This window comes from Martes martes (genome assembly GCF_963455335.1).
Source record: "Martes martes genome assembly, chromosome: 9".
Classification (NCBI taxonomy): domain Eukaryota; kingdom Metazoa; phylum Chordata; class Mammalia; order Carnivora; family Mustelidae; genus Martes; species Martes martes.
The window spans coordinates 23,406,420-23,429,772 of record NC_137896.1 but is presented as its reverse complement, the minus strand read 5'-3'; the positions used below and the strand labels follow the sequence as shown (position 1 = coordinate 23,429,772).

Below are 23,353 nucleotides of genomic sequence, written 5' to 3'. Positions count from 1 at the left end.
AGAGACTGGGATGGGAGAGAGAAGAGGCCCTTTAGCGGAGGAGGGAGGCTAACGGTCCAACTCCATCCGTTCTTACAAATATGCGGAAAACAAACACGTGACTTTCACCCCTCTCTCTCCCGGGAGACACCAGGGAGCCAAAAAAACACAGCCACCTTAATTGCCTCAGATCAGTAATTACTTTTCTGGAGCAGGTGACTATCTATAAGGCCCAAGAGAGAAGAAACGGCTCATAGCATCATAGAACAGACTTGTGAGTTTCAGAACACCTCTTCCCAAGATCGGGAAGAAGCAGTCTTCCTTCTTCAGATGATATCATTTGGAAGGAAAAACCTGTTCCTTTTGCCATTCTCTACCGTAAGTGGCATCAACATTGCCCTGGCCCCCACACTCCCTCCAACAGTCATCACAGCCTGCTGATGGACCTCTGGAACACCCACCGCGGCAGTCCCTGCTCTCATCACCTGTTGCTTCTCCCCCTCAGTGCTCTCCCCGTCTCCTCCCATCTAGTCCTCCAGAGAAGTATCAGAAGGATCCTTCTAAAACACAGATTACATTGTGACAAACCCCTCTTTAAACGCTTCTGACGCTTCCATTTCATCTAGTGGATTAAGTCCAAACTCTGGCCGCAAACAAGGCTTTGCTCTCTGGGTGTTAATTCTCCAGCTTCGCCTCTCACTGCTCTCTTACACTCATCCCATCCTCCAGCTACTCTGGCCCTTTCCCTAGCTTCTGAAAACACCATGCCCTTTCATTCCTGTGTCTGTTTCATTCTGTTCTCAGCCTATTCTTTCTGCCCAAGTTGTCCTTCCTTGCCCCTCTGATGGAGACCCAACCTCCAGTGGCCAATTGAAATGTCACTTCCCCTATGAAGCCTAAGCAGAGAGGATAACAATAGTGATTATAGCTAATGGTGACACTTAAAGAGGATAGGCCAGGTGCCTATCCTCTACATCCAGAACAATGCTGGACTTAAAAAAAAAAAAAAAAAAAAAGCCTTCAGTAAATGTCACAAGCACCTTGTGAAAGCTCTATTTTTCTACCCATTTTTATTCTACCCATTTTATAGGTAAAGAAACCAAGGTACAGAAATAGAAGGTTAAATAATGTATCATCTTAAGTAACGGAATCACTCATGATTCCAGTGCCCATTCTCTTACTTCATTCAATACCCTCATTCAATGCTGAGATTGTCTCATAATAATTTGCTAATGGTGCTCTCTCTCCCCATCTGTTTGTAAGTTTCTCCAGGGCAATAAATCTCTCTTCACTCTAAACCTCCAGCACCTAGCACAGTGCCTAGCAAACCTGATGAATGAATGAGTATCATTCACTGATACATATGAATAAATCCCTTTGACAAATCCTGGCACGTTAAAGAAAAACAGTGTTTCTTTTTTACTGAGATATAACTGACATATAATATCGTATCAGTTTCAGGTGCACAGCATAATGATTCGATACTTGTGTATACTGCTAAATGAGCACCACCATCAGTCTAGTTGAAACCAAATTCTTGAGGAAGGAAAACTCAGCAAGTGTTAAAACACAGGTAATGGGGGCGCCTGGGTGGCTCAGTGGGTTAAAGCCTCTGCCTTCGGCTCAGGTCATGATCCCAGGGTCCTGGAATCGAGCCCTACATCGGGCTTTCTGCTCAGCAGAGAGCCTGCTTCCTCCTCTCTCTCTCTGCCTGCCTCTCTGCCTACTTGTGATCTCTGTCTGTCAAATAAATAAAATCTTAAAAAAAAAAAAAAAGAAAAAAACACAGGTAATGAAACATGGGCAAAGTACAAAAGAAATCTGACTCTTGAATACAACTGAGCCTGCTGACTAGAAGTTGAGGACTTGTGGCAGGGGGCTGGGACCAGAGAAGGCTCTCTGTGGAGTAACCTACTGGAGGGCAGAGGCCTGCGGTCCGGCAGCAGAAACGCGGTTCTCTGACAGGCAGAAGCCTGGTTGTGGGATGCCGGGCCCAGTGTGGATGGGGTGTGTGCACAAAGTGAGGGGGAGTGTGGAGACGCACAAGAGACTCAGACAGGGCTGATACGTTTTGAAAAAAGCTAGAAGGGGCAGGATGAATGGATTAGGAAGGCAAAGGGATGATGATATGTGCTTGCAGTAAGGTCAAAAAAGATAGAGAAAAGTAAAAGGCAGGGCACCTGCCTGGCTCAGTTGGTAGAGCAAGGGACCCTTAATCTCAGGGTCGTTGAGTTCAAGCCCCATGCTGGGCGTGGAGCCTACTTAAAGAAAAATAAATAAATAAAAGAGGGAGAAAAGTAAAAGGTGACTTCAAATATTTTAGATAAACTGTGCAATGTGCAAACCTGTCTGGAGTGCCTGCTCTATGCCAAGCCTGTGCTGGGTGCCAGGAAGACTGGTAACTGAGATAGCTTCAGCCTCAGGGAGCGCCCAGTAACCAGAGGCAAAATACGGAGGGAGGTAAGGATGAAGCTAGCCCATCAGGGGAAGCTGACACCTAAGTTTTGAACAATGATAGGCGAGGCCCAGCAGTCCTAGGGAACAGTGAGTGCATAGGCAGGAGGGCAACGGACAGCAGGGTGGAGGGGGGCTATAATTAGCTCGATGGGCAAAAACAGGGCAAGAGTTGGGAGGAATGACTGGGAAAGGGCACAAAAGAGACTCTTGTGGATGTTGGTAACATTCTGTTCCTTAATCTGAATGCTGATTACTCATCGTTTTGTGAAAATTCATGGAACTGTACACAAGCAATTTGTGTACTTTCTGTATATATCTTATATACACTTCAAATGAAAAGCTGTAATCTATGATGTCTTAGCATGCAGGCAGGTAGGGGTCAGGTGGGAGACTGCACAATCATCCCAAAACATTGACTGGCAGGACCTAGACATTACGGGTCAAATAATGCCTAAAACTGCAGCCTCATCTTGACCAGAGCTAGGGGATCCCACTCATCTAACCGGGAGGAGCTACGCCAAGAGGACAGTGACTTTTACCAAAACAAGATAACCTACTATTTATCTGCTAGAATGACCCAGATACTTGGATACTAGGTTTTCTGGCCAAGCCCTAGTCTTCCGCCTTATGATGGGACTATTAAAGGAAATCAGTCACATGTGTATGTGCCCTGGCTATACTAGGAATTTCATTATCTACTCATCTAGCTTTGAGTATGTTTTCCAACCCTCTGTTTGTATCAGGGTGGGGGCCAAAACAAGCCCTGGCAAGACCTGGAGTAACAATGCCTCCAGGGACTGCACCTTGAAGCCATAAGGGCCTGCGGAGGTGGTGGAGCTACAGGACAGAGGAGGAATGCAGCCGAGGTGAGGCTCTGGGAGGCTCGTTAAAGATAAGGTCTACAAGTGGAATAAGCAGAGAGGGGTCACAGACAGTGACCTGTACTAGGACAGGCAGTGGGACAGACTGGAACGTGATGGGAACAGCTGAGATCCCACAGGATACTCAGAAGAGGAAGTTGCACTAGAACCTGAGCAACAAGCAAGATTACTGGGAAAGAGGAACTGATGCTGGGGGCGGGCCCACGGACTACAATCCTCGCCAAGTGCTCTGTTAACAGGGCAGGCACTCTGGGAGTAAGTCCTTCCGTATCAGCGATGATGATCATTTATTGAGCACAAACTCTGTTCCACCATAGCTGTAAGCACTGTACATGTATTAAGTCCTTCCAATAACTCCATGAAGTGGGTACTATTACTATTCCCACTTTACAGAAAACTGGAGGACAGAAAGGTTGGTTTGCCCAGGGTCACAAAACTTGTAAATCCTAATAATAGGATTTGAATCCAGACAGTCTCATTCTAAACCCCACACTCCTTAACTACATCACTATGCTACCTTCTTGATCTCTATCCATAAAAATGACAATATGCAGAGCAACTGTTTCCTTTTTTTTTTTTTAAGATTTTATTTATTTATCCGACAGACAGAAATCACAAGTAGGCAGAGAGGCAGGCAGAGAGAGAGGGGGAAGCAGGAGGCTCCCTGCAGAGCAGAGAGCCCAATGTGGGGCTCGATCCCAGGACCCTGGGATCATGACCTGAGCTGAAGGCAGAGGCTTTAACCCACTGAGCCACCCAGGCGCCCCCCCCTTTTTTTTAAAGATTTTTATTTATTTATCCGACAGACAGAAATCACAAGTAGGCAGAGAGGCAGGCAGAGAGAGAGGGGGAAGAGCAACTGTTTCTTGAATGGGTTCTGCTAAGGAAGCATGTTAAGCAGTTTATATTTCTTGTTTATTCTTCCACTAAATCTATGCGGCAGACATTATCTCATAAGGAAGCTCCAGAGGCTTTGTGATTTGCCCAGGGCTACAGAGCTGGTAACTAACAACTAGCAGGTTTTGAAGCTGGGGTAATCTGACCAAACCTCAGGCTGTTTTATCATAGGGTCCTCTGTGACATTCCTCATGGGTGGGGCCTTCCCAAGAGGAGTCCTATATGGAAGTGGTGGGCTCAGGCCGAAGGATTGTTGTTCTGCCATTGCTCTGCCAGTGCTGAGCTCCAGAAAGAGACCCTCTCATTTTTATCTCCAAGTCCTCCCCAAAAGGCTCAGGGAGCCCCTATCAATCCTAGGGGATCTTTTAAAAAAGAGGACATTATTAAGAGTAATAACCAGCACCACTATTCACTGAGCTCTTAGTACATCCCCCACACTATGCTGTGTTTTACAGGCACCATCTCATTTGTTCTTCATCTTTGCTCTGCACAGTAGGGACTGTTTCAATCCCCATGTTATACCTAAGGAAACAGAGGACCAGAACAGTTAAGTGGCTTGCTCAAGGTGATACAGCCCAGAAATGCGGGAGCTGGGATTAGCTACCAGATCTGTGCTACATCAGAGCAGCCTGAGCTCTTAATCTTTGAAAAGCAAGTCCCGTCTCTCTCTCTCTCTCTCTCTCTCTCTCCCCTCTTGGTGGAACAAGGAGAGCTGGAAGGGTCCTTAGGTGGCAAACCTCAAGAATTCCTAGTTCAGGACATCTCATTATTGACAAACACCAACAGTGAACAAGCAAGACTACCCATTAACATCTGTTTGTTTTCTTTTTTAAAGCCTAATGAAGATTATTTCACAGGGATGGAATACTTTAATTAGCCACTGAAAGGCAGACTACCCCTTGACCGAAAGCCCCAACCTTTGAAGTGAAACCCAAACTGCTCCACTAAAATAACATCAACCCTGACCTTAGACCTGCTTGCTGGCCAACTCCACAAAAAGGACATCACAATACAATGGCCTTGGCCTTGGCCTGGCCTGTAGCTCTTGATGTGTCCCAGGCAACCCTGGACTGCCACAAAGGAGGCCATGGGAGAGCAAGTAGGAGGGGACACAGCCAATGAGGACACTCTGTTCTGTCAGACACTAGCTCCATGGAAATCTGGGGAGAGAGTTGCCAAGTTTACTTCCACTATCCCTAACTTCTTATCAATCAAATAAATTTGTTTTTAATTATGTGCTCATTGAACAAATTTTGGGAAAAAAGATATGAAAAGGAAACAGAAACATGAGCTTACTCTACAGAAACAAGTATGATGCTTTAGGAATCTATTTTCTAACTATTTTTGTTGTTTTAACATAGTTCAGATTATATTTTATTTAAATACGCAATCTTGTATTCTGCCTTAAAAAATAAGTATCCTCACATAGTTTGCAATTAGTTTTTTTTAAGATTTATTTAAGAGAGAGTATGAGCGGGGGAGGGGCAGAGGGAGAAGGAGAGAGAGAATCCTCAACCAGAATCCCTGCTGAGCACAGAGCCTGAACCAGGGCATGATCCCAGGACCCTGAGATTGTGATCTGAGTCCAAATCAAGAGCCAGCTGCTTAACCAACTGAGCCACGTGGGCACCCCTACAATTATTTTTAATCATATGGGCAAACCGTGCTTTTTGTAGTTATTCCTCTATTTTGTGATTTGTTTTTTTCAGGGAGAGAGAGAGAGAAAGAGTAAGAGAGAGAGTACTCTCACTCACATGCAGGCATATGCAAGTGGGGGGGGAGGGGTAGAGGGACCTCTCTCTGTTTTGAAGTATTTTCCATTTTTTTCTAGTCATAAATAATCCTGCAGTTAATGGCTTTGTATCATAAAGCTTTGTCTATATTTCCTTTTTTTTTTTAAAGATTTTATTTATTCATTCGACACAGAGAGAGAGATCACAAGTAGGCAGAGAGGCAGGCAGAGAGAGAAGAGGAAGCAGGCTCCCCGCTATGCAGAGAGCCCGATGCGGGGCTCGATCCCAGGACCCTGAGATCATGACCTGCGCTGAAGGCAGAGGCTTTAACCCACTGAGTCACCCAGGCACCCCGCTTTGTCTATATTTCTGCACTGCTTTTGGGTAAGTTCTCAAAAGTAGAATTAATAAATCAAAAGTACAAACATCTTAAGACTACTGCCAAACTGTTTCCCAAGAGGCCTATACTAATTTCTAAGTCAACTCCCCATGTAGGAGAATGCCTATTTGACAGCACCTTTGTCAGCACTGAGAATTATCTTCTAAATTCTTTGCCAAATTGAAGGGGAAAAAAAATAAGATAAGCCACCCCTGTGTTATTCCAATTTGCTTTTATTGATTATCTATGGAGTTGAATATGTTCCCATATTTTTTAGTCATTTATATCCCTTCTGTGTGAAATCTCCAAACTGTTTCTTTTTTAAAAAATTTTTAAAGGGGCGCCTGGGTGGCTCAGTGGGTTAAAGCCTCTGCCTTCAGCTCAGGTCATGATCCCAGGGTCCTGGGATGGAGCTCTGCATCGAGCGGGGGCGGGGGCCGGGGTGGGGGGTGTCTCTGCTCAGCAGGGAGCCTGCTTCCTCCTCTCTCTCTGCCTGCTTCTCTGCCTACTTGTGATCTCTGTCTGTCAAACAAATAAATAAAAGAGAAAGAGAGAGAACAGAGTAGGGTGGGGGTGGTGGGGAGAGGGAGAAGCAGATTCCCACTGAGCAGTGAGCCTGATGCAAGGCTGGATCCCCGGACCCTGAGATCATGACCTGAGCTGAAGGTAGACACTTAACTGATTGAGCCACCCAGGGGTCCCCCAACTTTTTTTTTTTTTTTTAAAGATTTTATGTATTCATTCGACACAGAGAGAGAGATCACAAGTAGGCAGAGAGGCAGGCAGAGAGAGAAGAGGAAGCAGGCTCCCCGCTATGCAGAGAGCCCCATGCGGGGCTCGATCCCAGGACCCTGAGATCATGACCTGTGCTGAAGGCAGAGGCTTTAACCCATTGAGCCACCCAGGCACCCTCCAACTGTTTTTCTTCCTTAAATGAAGAGTGAATTATTCCTTTATAAATGTTATTAAAATTTAATTATGTGGTAAAAATATTAAATGTAGAAAAATGACTCGCAGATTTAAGTGAACCAACTTTATTGTATATTCTGTTGGTAGAGATTATTAATACACTCAAAGAGAGTGGTTCAGAGACCCAACTAAAATAGAATTCTTCAAATATTTTGACAGATTTTAACAGATTATTATTTGTGATGGTCTCTGTTTATAGCTGTCAACAATGGAAAATAACTTAAATGTCCAACAAAAGGGAAGGTCTGGGACCCCACAACAAATATACCAAGGAATGGAAGTGGAGCTGGGGCTGGGTGATAAAAGACTTTTACTTCTCATTTTATATGTTTGAATTTTTTTTATTCTACCAAGTACTTCAACTACTTATATGAACTGCTCCTAAAAGTTTAAAAAAAAAACAAAAAAACTAAATTTAGATTTAAAGAAACTGACATGTGACCAATGTCACACAATTCACGTGAAATAAGTGATAAAAGTAAAACAAAATGGGAGTGCCTGGGTGGCTCAGTTGGTTAAGTGTCTGCCTTCAGATCAGGTTATGAGCCCCACATTGGGCTCCCTGCTCAGGGATCAATCCCAGGACCTTGGGATCATGACCTGAGCCAAAGGCAGATGCTTAACTGACTAAGCCACCCAAGCACCCTTAAATATTTTTGTAGAAAAGTAAAATAAAATTGTGTGTATAACATTACAAAAATGTCTATGCATTCATCTAACAGAGATCTGGATCAATATAATAAAAAGATTTTATTCTGGGGCACCTGGGTGGCTCAGTGAGTTAATCCTCTGCCTTCAACTCAGGTCATGATCCCAGGGTCCTGGGACCGAGCCCCGCATGGGGCTGTCTGCTCAGCGGGGAGCCTGCTTCCCCACCCCCCTCTCTGCCTGCCTCTCTGCCTACTTGTGATCTGTCTGTCAAATAAATAAATAAAATCTTTATTTAAAAAAAAAAAAAAGATTTTGTTCTGTGGAACCAAAAACAATGTGGCCACAAGAGGGATACACAGTTTTTTTTTTACATGTTTCCCCCCAAAACCTTTCCATTGATCTAAAGAAACATAGAAAAGACATTTTTTTTAATGGCATATTTCACATTCTTGTGTGAGACTCCTATTGCATGCACCTTCAGAACCCATGTCTTCTGTCTTTGCACTTGGCTAATTTATTGATTTATAAAGTTTTATTTATTTAAAACATTTATTTATTTATTTATCTATTTATTTTAGAAATCTCTACACCCAACATGGGGATCAAACATGACCCGGAGATTAAGAGTTGCATGTTCCAGGCTTCCTTGCACTTGGCCTTTTTTTTTTTTAAAAGATAGATTTATTTATTTATTTATTTGAGAGAGAGTGTGCACACTTATGCACGTTCCCCCCCCCATATGCACACACGTGCATGTGTGCATGGGGGGGGACGGGCAGAGGGAAAGAATCTTCAAGCTCATTCCCTGCTGAGCATGGAGACCAACATGGGGCTCGATCCCAGGACCTAGATACCATGACCTGAGCCGAAGTCAAATGTTGGATTTTTAACCGACTGGGACACCCACATGCCCCTGTCCTTGGCTATTTTCAAAGTGGCATTTCCAAAGGCTGGTGCTCAGTCCCTTCTGCCAGGCTGCAGCATAGAGTCCTTATTTTAATGAAGGCCAGGCACCTTGATGAATGGGTCTACCAGAGTCTGACACTCTGGAAACAGGGACCTAGAGAGGCAGTATTCACAGACAGCAAAGAGTCCTCATTATTTTGAGTTGTTTCCAACAAAATGACCACAATTTCCAGAACAAGAAAATTCAGGTTATGCAGTATCTAGTCACGGGTAATAAGTTAAATTAAACAGCCTACAGAAAGACCACCATTGCAAGAGAAACAATGTGTTAGGAAGACCTTGTTGGGAACGAAGTCATTCCCATGCCGCCTTAGAAAGGAAAATGTAAAAATGTAAAAAATGTAAACTCTAAGTAAAAGGTTCTATGTATAACTTTTGATTTTCTATTTCCTGAGTGTGCAAACTATTCAGCAACAAGGTAGCAAAATAAAGACTCTCATACACCTGTTACGGGAACATAAATTGGTAAAAGTCTTGAGCCAATTTAGCAACAAATTTCAGAAATCCTGAAGAAGGTACATACCCAGTGATACAATAATTCTATTGCCAGGACTTCACTCTAAGAAAATAACAGTATTTCTATAAGAAATAATCTGTATTTCTGTAAGAAAATAATTTCCACATGGGTATGGAAATTACTATACAACAGAAAATTGTTGTATTATTTAAATAGCTGAAAACTGAAAAACTAGCTAAGTATTTAACAGTAGAATTTGGTGAAGAATTTCTACACATTTCATCCATATAATGGAATAGTATGCAGCCATTAAACATGGCTAGATGTTTACTGATATATGTGTAGATTATATTATTCTCCAGTTCTCCACCCTCCAGGCTCTTTGTCATATAACTTTGCAGTTCCCATTGTGGACAGGACGGAAGTCTCCACCACAAGCTCTGCCATGTGTTGTTTTGATCCACGGGATGTTAGCATGTGTGATGCAACCAGAAACTTAAAAAGTGCATGTCTGATTAGGCTTGTTCATTGTTGTGCCTCTGTTATCACTATGAGAAGACCATGCCTAGTTTAGTCCCCTGGTCCAAGAGGATGACAGACATGTGGAGAAGAGCCCAGCCTAGATGAGCCAACTATAGCCAGCCACTGATGGATGAACGAGCTCCAGTGAAACCAACAAACTGCCTAGACAAGTCTAACCTAGATCAGCTGATGCCTAGCGGACTTACAGATACATGAATCAAGTAAAGACTTATTATTGTTTTAAGCCACTGCATCTTGGAGTAGTTTGTTAAATAACATTTTTGTGGCAACAGCTGATTGATAACAGTATTTAAAAGTCTGAAAAAAAAAATGAGGGAAAAAAATCTGGAAATATATACCCCAAATGCCAACAGATTTCCTGTTAAAGCCAGTAGATTGATCACATACATATCCTCTCTCCCTCCAAAAACCTCACTAACATGATAATAAAGGAATAAAACTTGTCTTAAACAACAAAGCAGAGGAGATTATAGCAAAATAAGGTTTAATGCAATAGTGGAAAAATAAAGCAGGTAGAAGAGGGATAAATGACTGAGCAAAATGGAAGAAATTATAGTTTAATGGCCTGCAGAGAGGAGTAGCATTAAAAATCAGGCCAACTCACCCCCTAGAGTTTGTAAGAAACTCAGCATCTTAAAGGCATTAGGTACTATGGAAAGTGGGGGTACAGCTATGAAAATCAATCTGAAAGTTTATATACAGGCCAAGCAGAACTCCAGGCCATATCTCATCTATGTGCAGCCAGGTGACAATCCCTACATACCTCATCTTTCCATCTACTACTTCACCCCCCAAGACTACAGTTCTGGAGAACACCCACTAAAGAGGCACAGATCTAGAAGATACTATGCACAGTAATGGGCTGAGGGGAAGTGTAATGCGATTACATAAACTCTATTGTAATCAGCCACATCCCCCATTCCTGCTCTCTCAACTCTAGCAATTGGTCACATGAGCCCCCCACCCCACCAAAACTCCATCTTGGTTACCCTTAGGCAAGACGCTGGAGGATTCCTCTTTGGAAAAACTAAATCATTTCAGAGAAAAAGAAAACCTATAAATGATGACATTTAGGGATACCTCCAAGAAAAAAGGCCAGCCCACTGCCTGATCTCCTTGGAGTGAGACTGATTCTGTTCATTCACAGCGTCTAAAATCAACACGTTAGTGCCAGTTTTAAATAAAAGACAGACAGCCAAGGATCATTATAAATAAGAGAAAACCAGGGCACCGGGGTGGCTCAGTGTTAGGTTAAGCCTCTGCCTTCGGCTCAGGTCATGATCTCAGGGTCCTGGGATCGAGCCCCACATCAGGCTCTCTGCTCAGAAGGGTGCCTGCTTCCCCCTCTCTCTCTGCCTGCTTCTCTGCCTATTTGTGATCTCTCTCTGTCAAACAAATAAATAAAATCTTTTTTTTAAACATTTTAGTACTTTTTTTTTTTTAAGATTTTATTTATTTATTTGTCAAAGAGAGAGAGAGCGCCAGAGCGAGCACAGGCAGACAGAGTGGCAGGCAGAGACAGAGAGAGAAGCAGGCTCCCTGCCGAGCAAGGAGCCCGAGTGGGACTCGATCCCAGAACGCTGGGATCATGACCTGAGCCAAACGCAGCCGCCCAACCAACTGAGCCACCCAGGCATCCCTAAATAAATAAAATCTTAAAAAAAAAAAAAGAGAGAGAGAGAAAGAAAACCCTCCCATGTGAAAGATAGACCCCAAATCAAACAGGAAACAAAAAAGGTGGTGGTGGAGGACGAGGAAGACAAAGGGACTATTTGTAGATTTGTAGAACTGATGGAAACTAAAAACAGCAACAACAAAAACTCAGATAAGAGAGGATATTGTGGGGGCGCCTGGGTGGCTCAGTGGGTTAAAGCTGCTGCCTTCGGCTCAGGTCATGATCCCAGCGTCCTGGGATCGAGCCCCGCATTGGGCTCTCTGCTCAGCAGGGAGCCTGCTTCCTCCCTTCTCTCTCTGCCTGCCACTATGCCTACTTGTGATCTGTCTGTCAAATAAATAAATAAAATCATTAAAAAAAATTAAAAATTAAAAATTAAAAAAAAAAAGAGGATATTGTGGGGGCGCCTGGGTGGTTCAGTGGGTTAAAGCCTCTGCCTTCAGCTCAGGTCATGATCCCAGGGTCCTGGGATCGAGCCCCACATCGGGCTCTCTGCTTGGCGGGGAGCCTGCTTCCTCCTCTCTCTCTGCCTGCCTCTCTGCTTGCCTCTCTGCCTACTTGTGATCTCTGTCTGTCAAATAGATAAATAAAATCTTAAAAAAAAAAAAAGAGGATATTGTGGTGATAATATAATAATAGGATGCTTCAAAGAAACAACTAGAGATGAAGAAAGAACTTCAAAATATAATTAAAAAATCAAGGGTGGGGGGGCTGGCTCAGTCCATAGCACATGCAACTCTTGATTGTGGGGGTCATGAGTTCGAGCTCCACACTGAATATAGAATTTACTTAAAAAATAAACGTAAAAACAGATTAAAATATATATACATATAAAATTTTAAAACTTTTAAAATTCAGTAGAAGAGTTGGAAGATAAAAACATAGTGGTGTCCCACCAAAAGGAAGAGGAAGTCAGCAAAAGATAAAGTCCACTGAAAATAAAATATGCAAATTAGATCAGTCAAGAAAGGCCAATATCCAACAGATGTCCCAAACAAGAGGACAGAGAAAACAGAGAGGACAGAATTGAAAAATAGTAACACAATACCTTCCAGAACTAAAGGACACTGGTGTCTAAACTGAAAGGGCCTATCAGAGGCCCAGCATAATAAATGGAAAAAGACCCATCTCAAGACATGGCATCATAAAATTTCAAAACACTGAGGATAAAAAGATTCTAAATCTTTCAGAAAACATCAGATTACACATAATGGCATCAAACTGCTTAAATAGCAACCAGTATACTAGAAGACAGTGAAATGATGCCTTCAAAATTCTGAAGGAAAAGTTTTCCAGTCTAGAATTCTATCCCTTGCCCCAACTATTAATTTGGTGCTAAACTAGAATAAAGACATTTTTCAGACAGAGAATAACTCAAAATAGGACCACCTGGCTCCCCATGCTAGCCACCGATATTTGGAGTTCTTAACAACATGGCAGACATTGACAACAAAGAACAGTCTGAACTTGATCAAGATTTGGATGATGTTGAAGTAGAAGAAGAAACTGGCGAAGAAACAAAAATCGAAGCACGTCACCTGACTGTTCAGATGATGCAAAATCCTCAGATTCTTGCAGCCCTTCAAGAAAGACTTGATGAGGGGGATGCCTGGGTGGCTCAGTGGGTTAAAGCCCCTGCCTTCGGCTCAGGTCATGATCCCAGGGTCCTGGGATCGAGCCCTGAATCGGGCTCTCTGCTAAGCAAGGAGCCTGCTTCCTCTTCTCTCTCTGCCTGCCTCTCTGCCTACTTGTGATCTCTGTCTGTCAAATAAATAAATAAACTCTTTTAAAAAAAAAAAAAAAAGAAAGAAAGACTTGATGGTCTGGTAGAAACACCAACAGGATACATTGAAAGTTTGCCTAGAGTAGCTAAAAGATGAGTGAAAGCTCTCAAAAATCTTCAAATTAAATGTGCACAGATAGAAGCCAAATTCTATGAGGAAGTTCATGATCTTGAAAGAAAGTATGCTGTTCTCTCTCAGCCTCTATTTGATAAGCGATCTGAGATCATTAATGCAATTTTGGAACCTACGGAAGAAGAATGTGAATGGAAAGAAGATGAGGAGGATGGAATTTCAGAGGAGCTAAAAGAAAAAGCCAAGATTGAAGATGAGAAAAGGGATGAAGAAAAAGAAGACCCCAGGGGAATTTCTGAATTCTGGTTAACTATTTAAGAACATTGACTTGCTCAGTTCTTGGTTCAGGAACATGATGAACCTACTTTGAAGCACTTGAAAGATATTAGAGTGAAGTTCTCAGATGCTGGCCAGCCCATGAGTTTTGTCTTAGAATTTCACTTTGAACCCAGTGAATATTTCACAAATGGAAGTGCTGACAAAGACATATAGGATGGGGTCAGAACCAGATGATTCTGATCCCTTTTCTTTTGATGGACCAGAAATTATGGGTTGTACAGGGTGCCAGATAGATAGGAAAAAAGGAAAGAATGTCACTATGAAAACCATGAAGAAGAAGCAGAAACACGAGGGATTTGGGACAGTTCATACTGTGACCAAAACAGTTTCCAATGACTTTTTCTTTAATTTTTTGCCCCTCCTGAAGTTCCTGAGAGGGGAGATCTGGATGATAATGCTGAAGCTATCCTTGCTGCAGACTTTGAAATTGGTCACTTTATATGTGAGCGTATAATCCCAAGATCAGTGTTCTACTTTACTGGAGAAGCTATTGAAGAAGATGATGATGATTATGAGGAAGAAGGTAAAGAAGCAGATGAGGAAGGGGAAGAAGAAGGAGATGAGGAAAACGATGCAGACTATGACTCAAAGAAGGATCAAAACCCAGCAGAGTACAAGCAGCAGTCAAGCAGGATGTATGTGGCCTTGAGGATAACCTGCACTGTAATAGCCTAAACACAACTATGATTTACTTACAGTCTTATGTTTTTGTATTTTCTTGGTAGACTCTAATTTTTTTTAAAGGAACTGATAATTTTAAAGACCAATTTGTTCTACTTAGCATTTTAACTTGAGTTTTTCTGCCAGATCTGTTGATTTCACAAATTCTTTCATGCATGTTCATTCATAACTATATGGTTTGGTTCTTCTGGAGTAATTTTATCATGTAAATTTTTCATAAATTTTATCATGTAACAAAGATCTCATTTTATTTTATTTTATTTATTTATTTTTTAAAAGATTTTATTTATTTATTTGTCAGAGAGAGAGAGGAGCGAGAGTGAGCACAAGCAGACAGAGTGGCAGGCAGAGGCAGAGGGAGAAGCAGGCTCCCTGCAGAGCAAGGAGCCCGATGTGGGACTCGATCCCAGGACGCTGGGATCATGACCTGAGCCGAAGGCAGCCGCTTAACCAACTGAGCCACCCAGGCATCCCTATAACAAAGATTTTAGATAATAGCTCTGAAAGTGAACAGAACTGTTAAAAGAAACTCTTTTTTTTTTTTGCTTTGCTAATTTTTTCCCTGAAGAACCAAAGTATTCTTTTCAGCTGGTAGTTGAATTGGGTTTACATTTGCTTGCACTAGCTGTGCTTTGTTTTATTTTTTATTTTTTTTTTAAGATTTTATTTATTTATTTGTCAGAGAGAGAGAGAGAGCACAGGCAGAGTGGCAGAGGGAGAAGCAGGCTCCCTGCAGAGCAAGGAGCCCGATGTGGGACTCGATCCCAGGACGCTGGGATCATGACCTGAGCTGAAGGCAGCCACTTAACCAAATGAGCCACCCAGGCGTCCCTGTGCTTTGTTTTAGAAATTTAGAAATTACTTTGTTTTAGAAATGCAGTGACTAGGACAATTCCTCGTTTAAAAAACAGAAACAAAACTTGTTGAGACAAATATATGGTTAAGAATTTCCAGTAAAACCACAACTGATAACTTGGATTACTATTGGTTTTTTATTTTAGGTGACATATTTAGAAACCTAGTAAGGAAACGGTAGTAAAGAAACCTAACTCATAGTGTGGTTATTGGTTACTGTAGGGAAGTGAATAAAACCTGTTTTCAGGGGAAAAAAAAAAAGAATAACTCAAAATATGTATCTCATACATCACCCTCCCTTTTTTTAAAAGATTTTTATTTTTAAGACATCTCTACACCTAACATGGGGGTCAAACTTACAACCCCAGGATCAAGAGTTGCAAGCTCTGCTGAGGGAGCCAGCCAGGCGCCCCTCATACACCGTTTTATTGGAAACTACCAGGGGAAATACCTTAGCAAAACAGAGAAAAAAATCAAAGGAGAGAAGGAATCCAGGAAAGAAAGGAAATGACACAAAAGAATTATAAAGGAAGTCCCAGTATGACGGCTTTGCACCAGGCCCAGAAAACAACCAGGGTAGACTGGGGCACGATGATGGATGTGTGAGAGAGGTCTTCAGAAAAATAATGGAACTGAAAGACTCTTTGATGTATTTAAACTTTTTTTTTTTTTTTTAAATTGTTCGGCACTAGGGGCGACTGGGTGGCTCAGTGGGTTGGGCCTCTGCCTTCAGCTCAGGTCGTGATCCCAGGGTCCTGGGATCCAGCTCCAAGCTGGGCTCTCTGCTCAGCAGGAAGCCTGCTTCTCCCTCTCTCTCTGCCTGCTTGTGATCTATCTCTCTCTCTGTCAAATAAATAAATTTTAAAAATATATTAAAAAAAAAACAAAAAAACCTGTTCAGCACTTGATAGTCTACCAGAACAACTGGGGGGGGAAAGGGATTGTTACAAAAAGACTAAGAAAAAAACAAAACAAAACAAAACAAAAAGCAAAAAAAAAAAAAAAAAAAAAGATTAATTATTAACCCTAGGAAAAAGAAAAGGTTATACGAGAAAGAGAAAGTAATCATAGTTATTACTTTGCCCAACAATGAACAATACATACAGTATCATAAACTACAGGTACTGACTACTGATTAATTAAACCTGTGATATAACTACTCTAAGAAAATTAGGCAAAGGGGAAGTGATAATAAAAAAGAGCTGAATCTTTATCTCCCATTAGGGGAGTGCAATAAATAATGTCTAATATTTATAATTCAGGAAACAGCAATATGAGCTCTTACTTAGAAATATCAAAGTACCTGTACCCCTGGGGCTAATAATACATTATATGTTAATAAAAAATTTAAAAGTTATTAAAAAAAAAAAGAAATATCAAAGTAGGAGAGCCTGGGTGGCTCAGTTGGTTAAGTGTCTGCCTTTGGTGCAGGTCATGATCCCAGGGTCCTGGGATCGAGCCCCACATCAGGCTCCCTGCTCAGTGGGGAGCCTGCTTCTCCCTCTCCTTCTTCCCCTCCCCTCTGCTTGTGCTTTCTCTCACTATCTCTCTCTCTCAGATAAATAAATAAAATGTTAGAAAAATATATACAGAAGTAGGGTGCTTGGGTGGCTCAGTGGGTTAAAGCCTCTGCCTTCGGCTCAGGTCATGATCCCAGGGTCCTGGGATTGAGCCCCGCATTGGGCTCTCTGCTCAGCAGGGAGCCTGCTTCCTCTTCTCTCTCTGCCTGCCTCTCTGCCTACTTGTGATCTCTGTCTGTCAAATAAATAAATAAAATCTTTTAAAAAAATGTATATATATATATATATATATATATATGTAAATACCAGCAAACACCAGAAAGTAGTTCTTTCGAAGTTGAACTAGGCATGGGAAGAAAGTTAGAGGACTGCTATTCTCATAACCCTTTCCCCAGATTTTGTTTGTTTTTTTAACTTTTTTTTTTTTTTAATAATCTCTATACAAACTCGGGGCTTGAACTCCCAACCCCAAGATCAAGTGTCTCATGCTCTTCTGACTGCCAAGCAGGCATCCCATTGTTTATTTTTTCCATCTGTGTTAACAATAACTCCCTGAGTAGTAGCATTTCAGCATCTTTTAATTAAGTCTTTTCTCTTAGTTTCTCTAAATTTCCTATAACAATCTCATATTACTTGTATAATTAAAAAATATATTCTTAAACGTTGGATTGTTTAAAAAAAAATTCCACAACAGTAGTATTACAAAACCCTACACAAAACCAGGGACTGAGATTTGCGCTTTCCTTTGAGGCCTTACCTTTTATCGTGGTCAAAATGAAGAAAGCAATGAGGGTGTTGTTGATGGCACAGGTAGACTTGGCAACACAAGACAAGACCGTGTAGGGATTTAAGAGGTAGCTGGGGGAAAACATACAATGTTGGCATTAGTAATCTCAGTCAGAGCACCAGGGAGTCCTGGCCACCACAGGCCAGGATTCAAGAGATTTACTAAAACTGAACTCAAGGGAAGGCTTAACTTCTTAGAAATGAGTTAAGTAAAAGAGAATAAAATGGGCTTGGGACCAATGAGTACAAGACGTTGAACATCCACTGCCTATTCCGTGCTACGTGGAAGATCATCATAGAGATCCAGTAAGCTAGCAACACCATTATTCCTCCAATGGAGAAACTGAGACTCAGTGGTTAAGAAACTTGCTCAAGGTTTTACAAGCTAATCAATACATTCAAAATCAGGACTTTCTGGCTTGAAAGCTTATGTTCTTTTTATTACTTCAGATCTCATAAATGATAAAATTTTACCAATTCCCACAGAGTCATATATTTTTAGGAATGGCTACAGTTGTCTTTGAAAACCAGGAACGTAATTTTTCCTCAATCAGGCTCCTAAGCTCTGATGCAGGCTACCCCTCCCCCTTTCCTCCAAGAGGTCAGAGCAGCTTGGGGTTATCCTCTTGATGGTCAAGCTGTATCCACCAAGTCAGGCCCCAAGGACAGGGTAAGTATCTGCTGAATTCAACAAGCTGGTTGCCACAAAACTTCAAGACAGGACACCTTGAACTTCCGCTGGGAAGGAATTAAGCTGAAAAACCTAGTCTCTGCTTGAGATGGAAAGGAATGGACTGAGAAATGAATTTAAAATGCTGATTAGGGAAATTTTATATCATCATAATAGATGATTATTTTATTTATGTCTATCCTGCTTCCACAAAAGAATTGAGGCAGCTCAAATGAGAACAGATAATAAAAACTAATAGCAAAATAAAAATAGAAATAAAAAAGTAAGACCAGGAAAAATGTAGACAGAAAAAAAATAAGGGCCAAGGGAAAAAAAGACCAAATGGGTCTTCTACAGCACTGTGATAATCAGCTTCAAATCTGGCTCTGAGTTTCCTGGCAGACAGAGTGAAAAGGGAGACCAGTTACATAATTCTGATTGCTAGATAGGAAGAAACATACCAGCGTCTCAGGGACAGATTATAATTATTATTCACCAATAAAGACCTTAAATCCAATACCTCCCAGGGCTGTAAGATTAGCAGTTCTAAAGCCAAAGGCCCAAAATTGTTGGTGTTTTTTTTCAACACCCACAGATAGGCCTGTTACACAACCTTTAAAGAAATGGCTGCTGCTATTATAAAAGAATTCCCAAGAGATATATGAGTCCATAAGGGATTCAGAATGTTGTTAAACCTCTGGTTCTATCAGGCAGTTCCTGCTAATAGTTCTGAAATACATAGATATGAAAGTTGTTTGGTGGGAGAGGGGGAAAAAAGCCATTTCTAAACAGCAGGTGGATGTTCGAGAAGCAGCTGCTTGGCCACCTATACGGAATACTGAACAGGAAATTCAACACAAAGCAGAGGGTTGAATAAACTGTCTCACAAGGCTCCTTCTAATTCTGAAGTTCTAAGGTCAGGTTTTTCCATGAAGAAACCTGTCCGTCTTGTTTACGGTGTATCCCTCGAAGCTAGTATATCATTAATATTCAATGACTATTAGTTTGACTGAATAATTATTCAGGTTTGCCTATCTCCAGAATATAAACAGGAATAACCTGACAGAATTAAATTTACTGGCAGCCCAGAGCACTTTCAGAGAAATCTCTTACAGAGCTTCGGTAAGTTCCACTCTCCCACACTGGTCTCCCAGCTGGGATGGGTCTGTTTGGCTCTAGTTTTCTAAACTACAAATGCGAGATTTTGTGTACATGAACTACATGAGCTGCTCAAAATAATGTCCAGGTAAAGATCAGAATTTTATTCAATGCAAATATACAATTAAAGAACTTTTTTTTTTTTTGGAAACACTGGTTACAAGTAGGCTGGAGCCCAGATCAGCATAGAGTGAAAAAGCATTTGTGAAGGGTTGATTGTGCATGTCCCTGTGTGAGGCTTTGTCCCAACAGAAACAGAATGGCTCTGTCTCCTTTGCTGGCCAGGACCCCAGTTGTGCAACAGAACCACAGCAAGTACTTGATGACTAAGACTGCAAATCTCCAAAAATACAACAAACAACATGAGAAAGTCTCATCAGATTTTCCTTGCATTCGTTGGCACTGAGCCCTGTTTTGTCAAAGAATACTTACAACAGGGCCACTTTCAGAGGGATGTAACGCATTTCCATCGGGGTTCGGATGAGTTCGGCCACATCTGGGGCATACTGGTCTAGTTCAAGGAGGAGTTTCTGCTTTTTAAACTGGCAAAAAGAAATGATAAACCATATTACTTCTCATTGCTTTTAGAATGAAGACAGCAGTCCTTCTGTGGCCCACATGGCCCTACCTGTCCAGGCTTACCTCACACCCACCTGTTCCCTCAGCCCTCACTCCCTGGGTTCCAGCACCATGAACATGCTGTAACCGTTGTGCTCCAGGCCTTTGGTTTGACCTGGGACAACCTCTTCTCTTTCCCTACTTAGCTCCCACATCGCCTTTAGATCTCTGTTAAATCATTTCTTCCTCAGGAAGGCACACTCACCGCCCCCTCCAGTGAAATCTCCCTATAACACCTTCTTTCACAGCACTGCTCATGGTTACAACTTTCTTATTTATGTGACTAATATCTGTCTCCCTCACTAGACTATGAGTTCCATGAGGGCAGGGACAATGTTTATTTGCCAGGCCCTGGTACAGTGAGCAAACAGTGAACATCTATTGAATGGCTGAATGAGTAAGTGGCAAAGCAATGTTCTCGGCCATTCTGAATGGTTATCACTGGGGTGCCTGGGTGGCTCAGTGCGTGAAGCATCTGCCTTCGGCTCAAGTCATGACCCCAGGGTCCTGGGATCAAGGCCTCCTGCTCAGCCGGGAAACTCTTTTCCCTCTCCTTCTGCCCCTCCCCCTGCTTGTGCTCTCTCTCCCCCTCTCTCTAATAAAATCTTAAAAAAAAAAAAAAAAAGAGTTATCATGAGTGGCCTAAGACTCCAAAGCTCCAACAGCACAGTGAAATATTTTCATACAAAATGAAGTGATCCCCTGAATGTCACAGTATCCTGGGTTTTCTTCCAAGCTCTCCTGTTTCAAGTTTTTGCCTTCCACAGAGGAAGTGGGGAATGGCCATGATGAAGAGAAGTACGAGGGCTGGGTGTGGCTGGGCAGCTAGAGAGTCTAGAGGGAGTGAGATGGGGGCCGAAAGCTCTTGCTTTCTCCGGTTATGTCCCAACAAATTCATGGGTGTGCTCCAGAATGAAAAAAAGTTAGGCAACCCTATAAGCAAACATGGGTCAGACTATAGGCGGAAAAAGCCTCTGAACCCAAAATGGGTAGCTTTGCTGATTTAATGGTCAGAGAATCTTATTTCAAGAGTATAAAATCAATGCTGCAACCAATTATAAAACAGTGTATTGCTGAGGAGCTAAATGAGCAAGGGCTTCACTCTCTGCGCATGACAGAAGATTTAATAATGAAAAAGGCACGTACAGAATACATATGGCATTGTACCATTCATACAAAGTTCAAAGCATGCAAAATAATACTACATGATATTTAGGATCTATACAAACAGCAAAAGTTAAGGCCACGTGGGGTAACAATAAACACTAAATCCACAACAGTGGTAACTGGTGAGAGGGAGAATAAAGAGATGAAAATTGCAGAGGTGAGTATAAGTGTAGTATTTTATTTATTTTATTTTATTTTATTTTATTTTATTTTATTTTATTTATTTGAGAGAGAGTGCACAAACATGAGCGGGAGAAGGGGCAAAGGGAGAGGGAGAGAATCTTAAGCAGACTCTCCGCTGAGCACAGAGCCTTACGCAGGGCTCCATCCCACAACCCCAAGATCATGACCTGAGCTGAAACCAAGAGTTGGACACTCAACCAACTGAGCCACCCACGTGCTCCATGTAATGTTTTATTTTTGAACCTGAAATAAGTTCACAGTAGGTATTATTCTTTACACATTTTTGCATGTCTTAGGTATTTCAGAATTTTTTTTAATGGAAAATTTTTTTAGAAAGTTTAAAGATCAATCTTTCAGTTCAAAAGAAAATTGAGGAGTTATCACAGGAATACAGGTAAGCCCAGACTTCTTGCTCAGATTTAAATAGAGGCTTAATCAGAAAACATGAACTAACTTCAAAAACCTCCTTTGACATCTCTGAGAGTTCACGTTAGACAGCGGGAATTATCATCTGTAAGAGTTAGGCTACCATTCACAGGTGGGGCTGTGTAATTAAAAAGACAATATATAAAGTAAGGTGCTTTTATCAGAGGGGCTGGCTCGGCAGACAAAGCACTTAGTGAGGTCGGCTGCAGCAGTGGTCAAGGAAGGAGGCCCCGCTACCTAAGGGTCCTGGAGTTCTTGCAAAAAGGCGGCCACCTGTATGGGCCGAGACCCACAAAGAAGGCTACTGAGAGGAAACAGGGGTTGACAGGTGGAAAAACACACCCAATCCACAAACTGGAAGCCAGCCAGCAGGACGACAGAAGGAGAGGGGGGCAGCTCAACAGGCATGTGCAGAGCCTATGCAGAGGTGACACTGTGCCAACGACTAAAGAAAAGTACTTCCTTGTCATCCCAGTCTTCCAAAATAGTTTGAAACAGGGAGATTTTATGAAAGGAGAGTCTGCAGGAGAGGGCAGTCAGGTCAGCATTTCCCAGATTCTCCGCTACATCTCTTTTTGTCTCCCCCCAGTCTCACCAGCAAAGCCCCCAATATGCCTGGCCTCAAAGGGCCAATATTGACTCAGCTCCTTGAAGAATAACAAAAATTCCTTTTAAAAATTCCTTTTAAAAAACCCCCACTGGATCCAGTCAGAGACAAGAAAATGGCTAAAAGTCTAAGGAAAAGTGAACACACACATATACACACCAAGAAAATATTAAAAGTATAACAATAAATGAGGTTAAGGAGTACAATTTAAAATCCAAAGATAAATATTTCTAGATATATTCAGCAGCCTTGACAATGATGAGATTTAAAGCTACCACAGGAGAGGTTAAAAGTGGCCTAAAAGGTAATTACCTGGCTGCACTGTCTCCGTGATCATTAATCATCTTATACACAGATGCTTGTTATATTTCAATATGCATATGTATGTTATATTTCAATAGAAATTTTTGAATTAAAAAAAATTGGGGTGCCTGGGTGGCTCAGTGGGTTAAGCCTCTGCCTTTGGCTCAGGTCATGATCTCAGGGTCCCAGGATGGAGCCCCACATCAGGCTCTCTGCTCAGCAGGGAGCCTGCTTCCCACTACCCTCCCCTCCCCGCCTGCCTCTCTGCCTACTTGTGATCTCTCTCTCTCTGTCAAATAAATAAATAAAATCTTAAAAAAAAAAAAAAAATCTTGGAGCACCTGGGTGGCTCAGTCATTAAGTGTCTGCCTTGGGCTCAGGTCATGATCCCAGGGTCCTGAGATCGAGCCCCAAATCCGGCTCCCTGCTCAGTGGGAAGCCTGCTTCTCCCTCTCCCACTCCCCCTGCTTGTGTTCCCTCTCTTGCTGTCCTCTCTCTCTGTCAAGTAAATAAAATCCTAAAGAAAAAAAAATCTTCAGGGTGGAGCTAATTTATTTCTGCATGCCTCAGCTTGTGAGAAGACCATGACCTGAGCGA

At 42.0% G+C, this 23,353-nt stretch overlaps 1 protein-coding gene and 1 pseudogene across 3 annotated transcripts in view; one reads left to right on the top strand and one right to left on the bottom strand.

Moving 5' to 3' along the window:
- Positions 1 to 23,353, bottom strand: part of PIGU (phosphatidylinositol glycan anchor biosynthesis class U) — a 90,459-nt gene that overhangs the window by 41,549 nt on the left and 25,557 nt on the right. For both annotated transcript variants that reach the window (XM_080814123.1, XM_080814124.1), the window contains exons 5-6: positions 19,885 to 19,994; positions 17,596 to 17,696 (exon numbers count right to left, since the gene is read on the bottom strand). In XM_080814123.1, the coding sequence (XP_080670249.1) occupies positions 17,596 to 17,696; positions 19,885 to 19,994 (211 nt within the window). The remainder of the gene's footprint in view (positions 1 to 17,595; positions 17,697 to 19,884; positions 19,995 to 23,353) is intronic.
- Positions 13,021 to 14,474, top strand: LOC308348595 (nucleosome assembly protein 1-like 1; annotated as a pseudogene). The gene is made up of 2 exons: positions 13,021 to 13,170; positions 13,393 to 14,474. The product of its transcript is annotated as a nucleosome assembly protein 1-like 1 (transcript).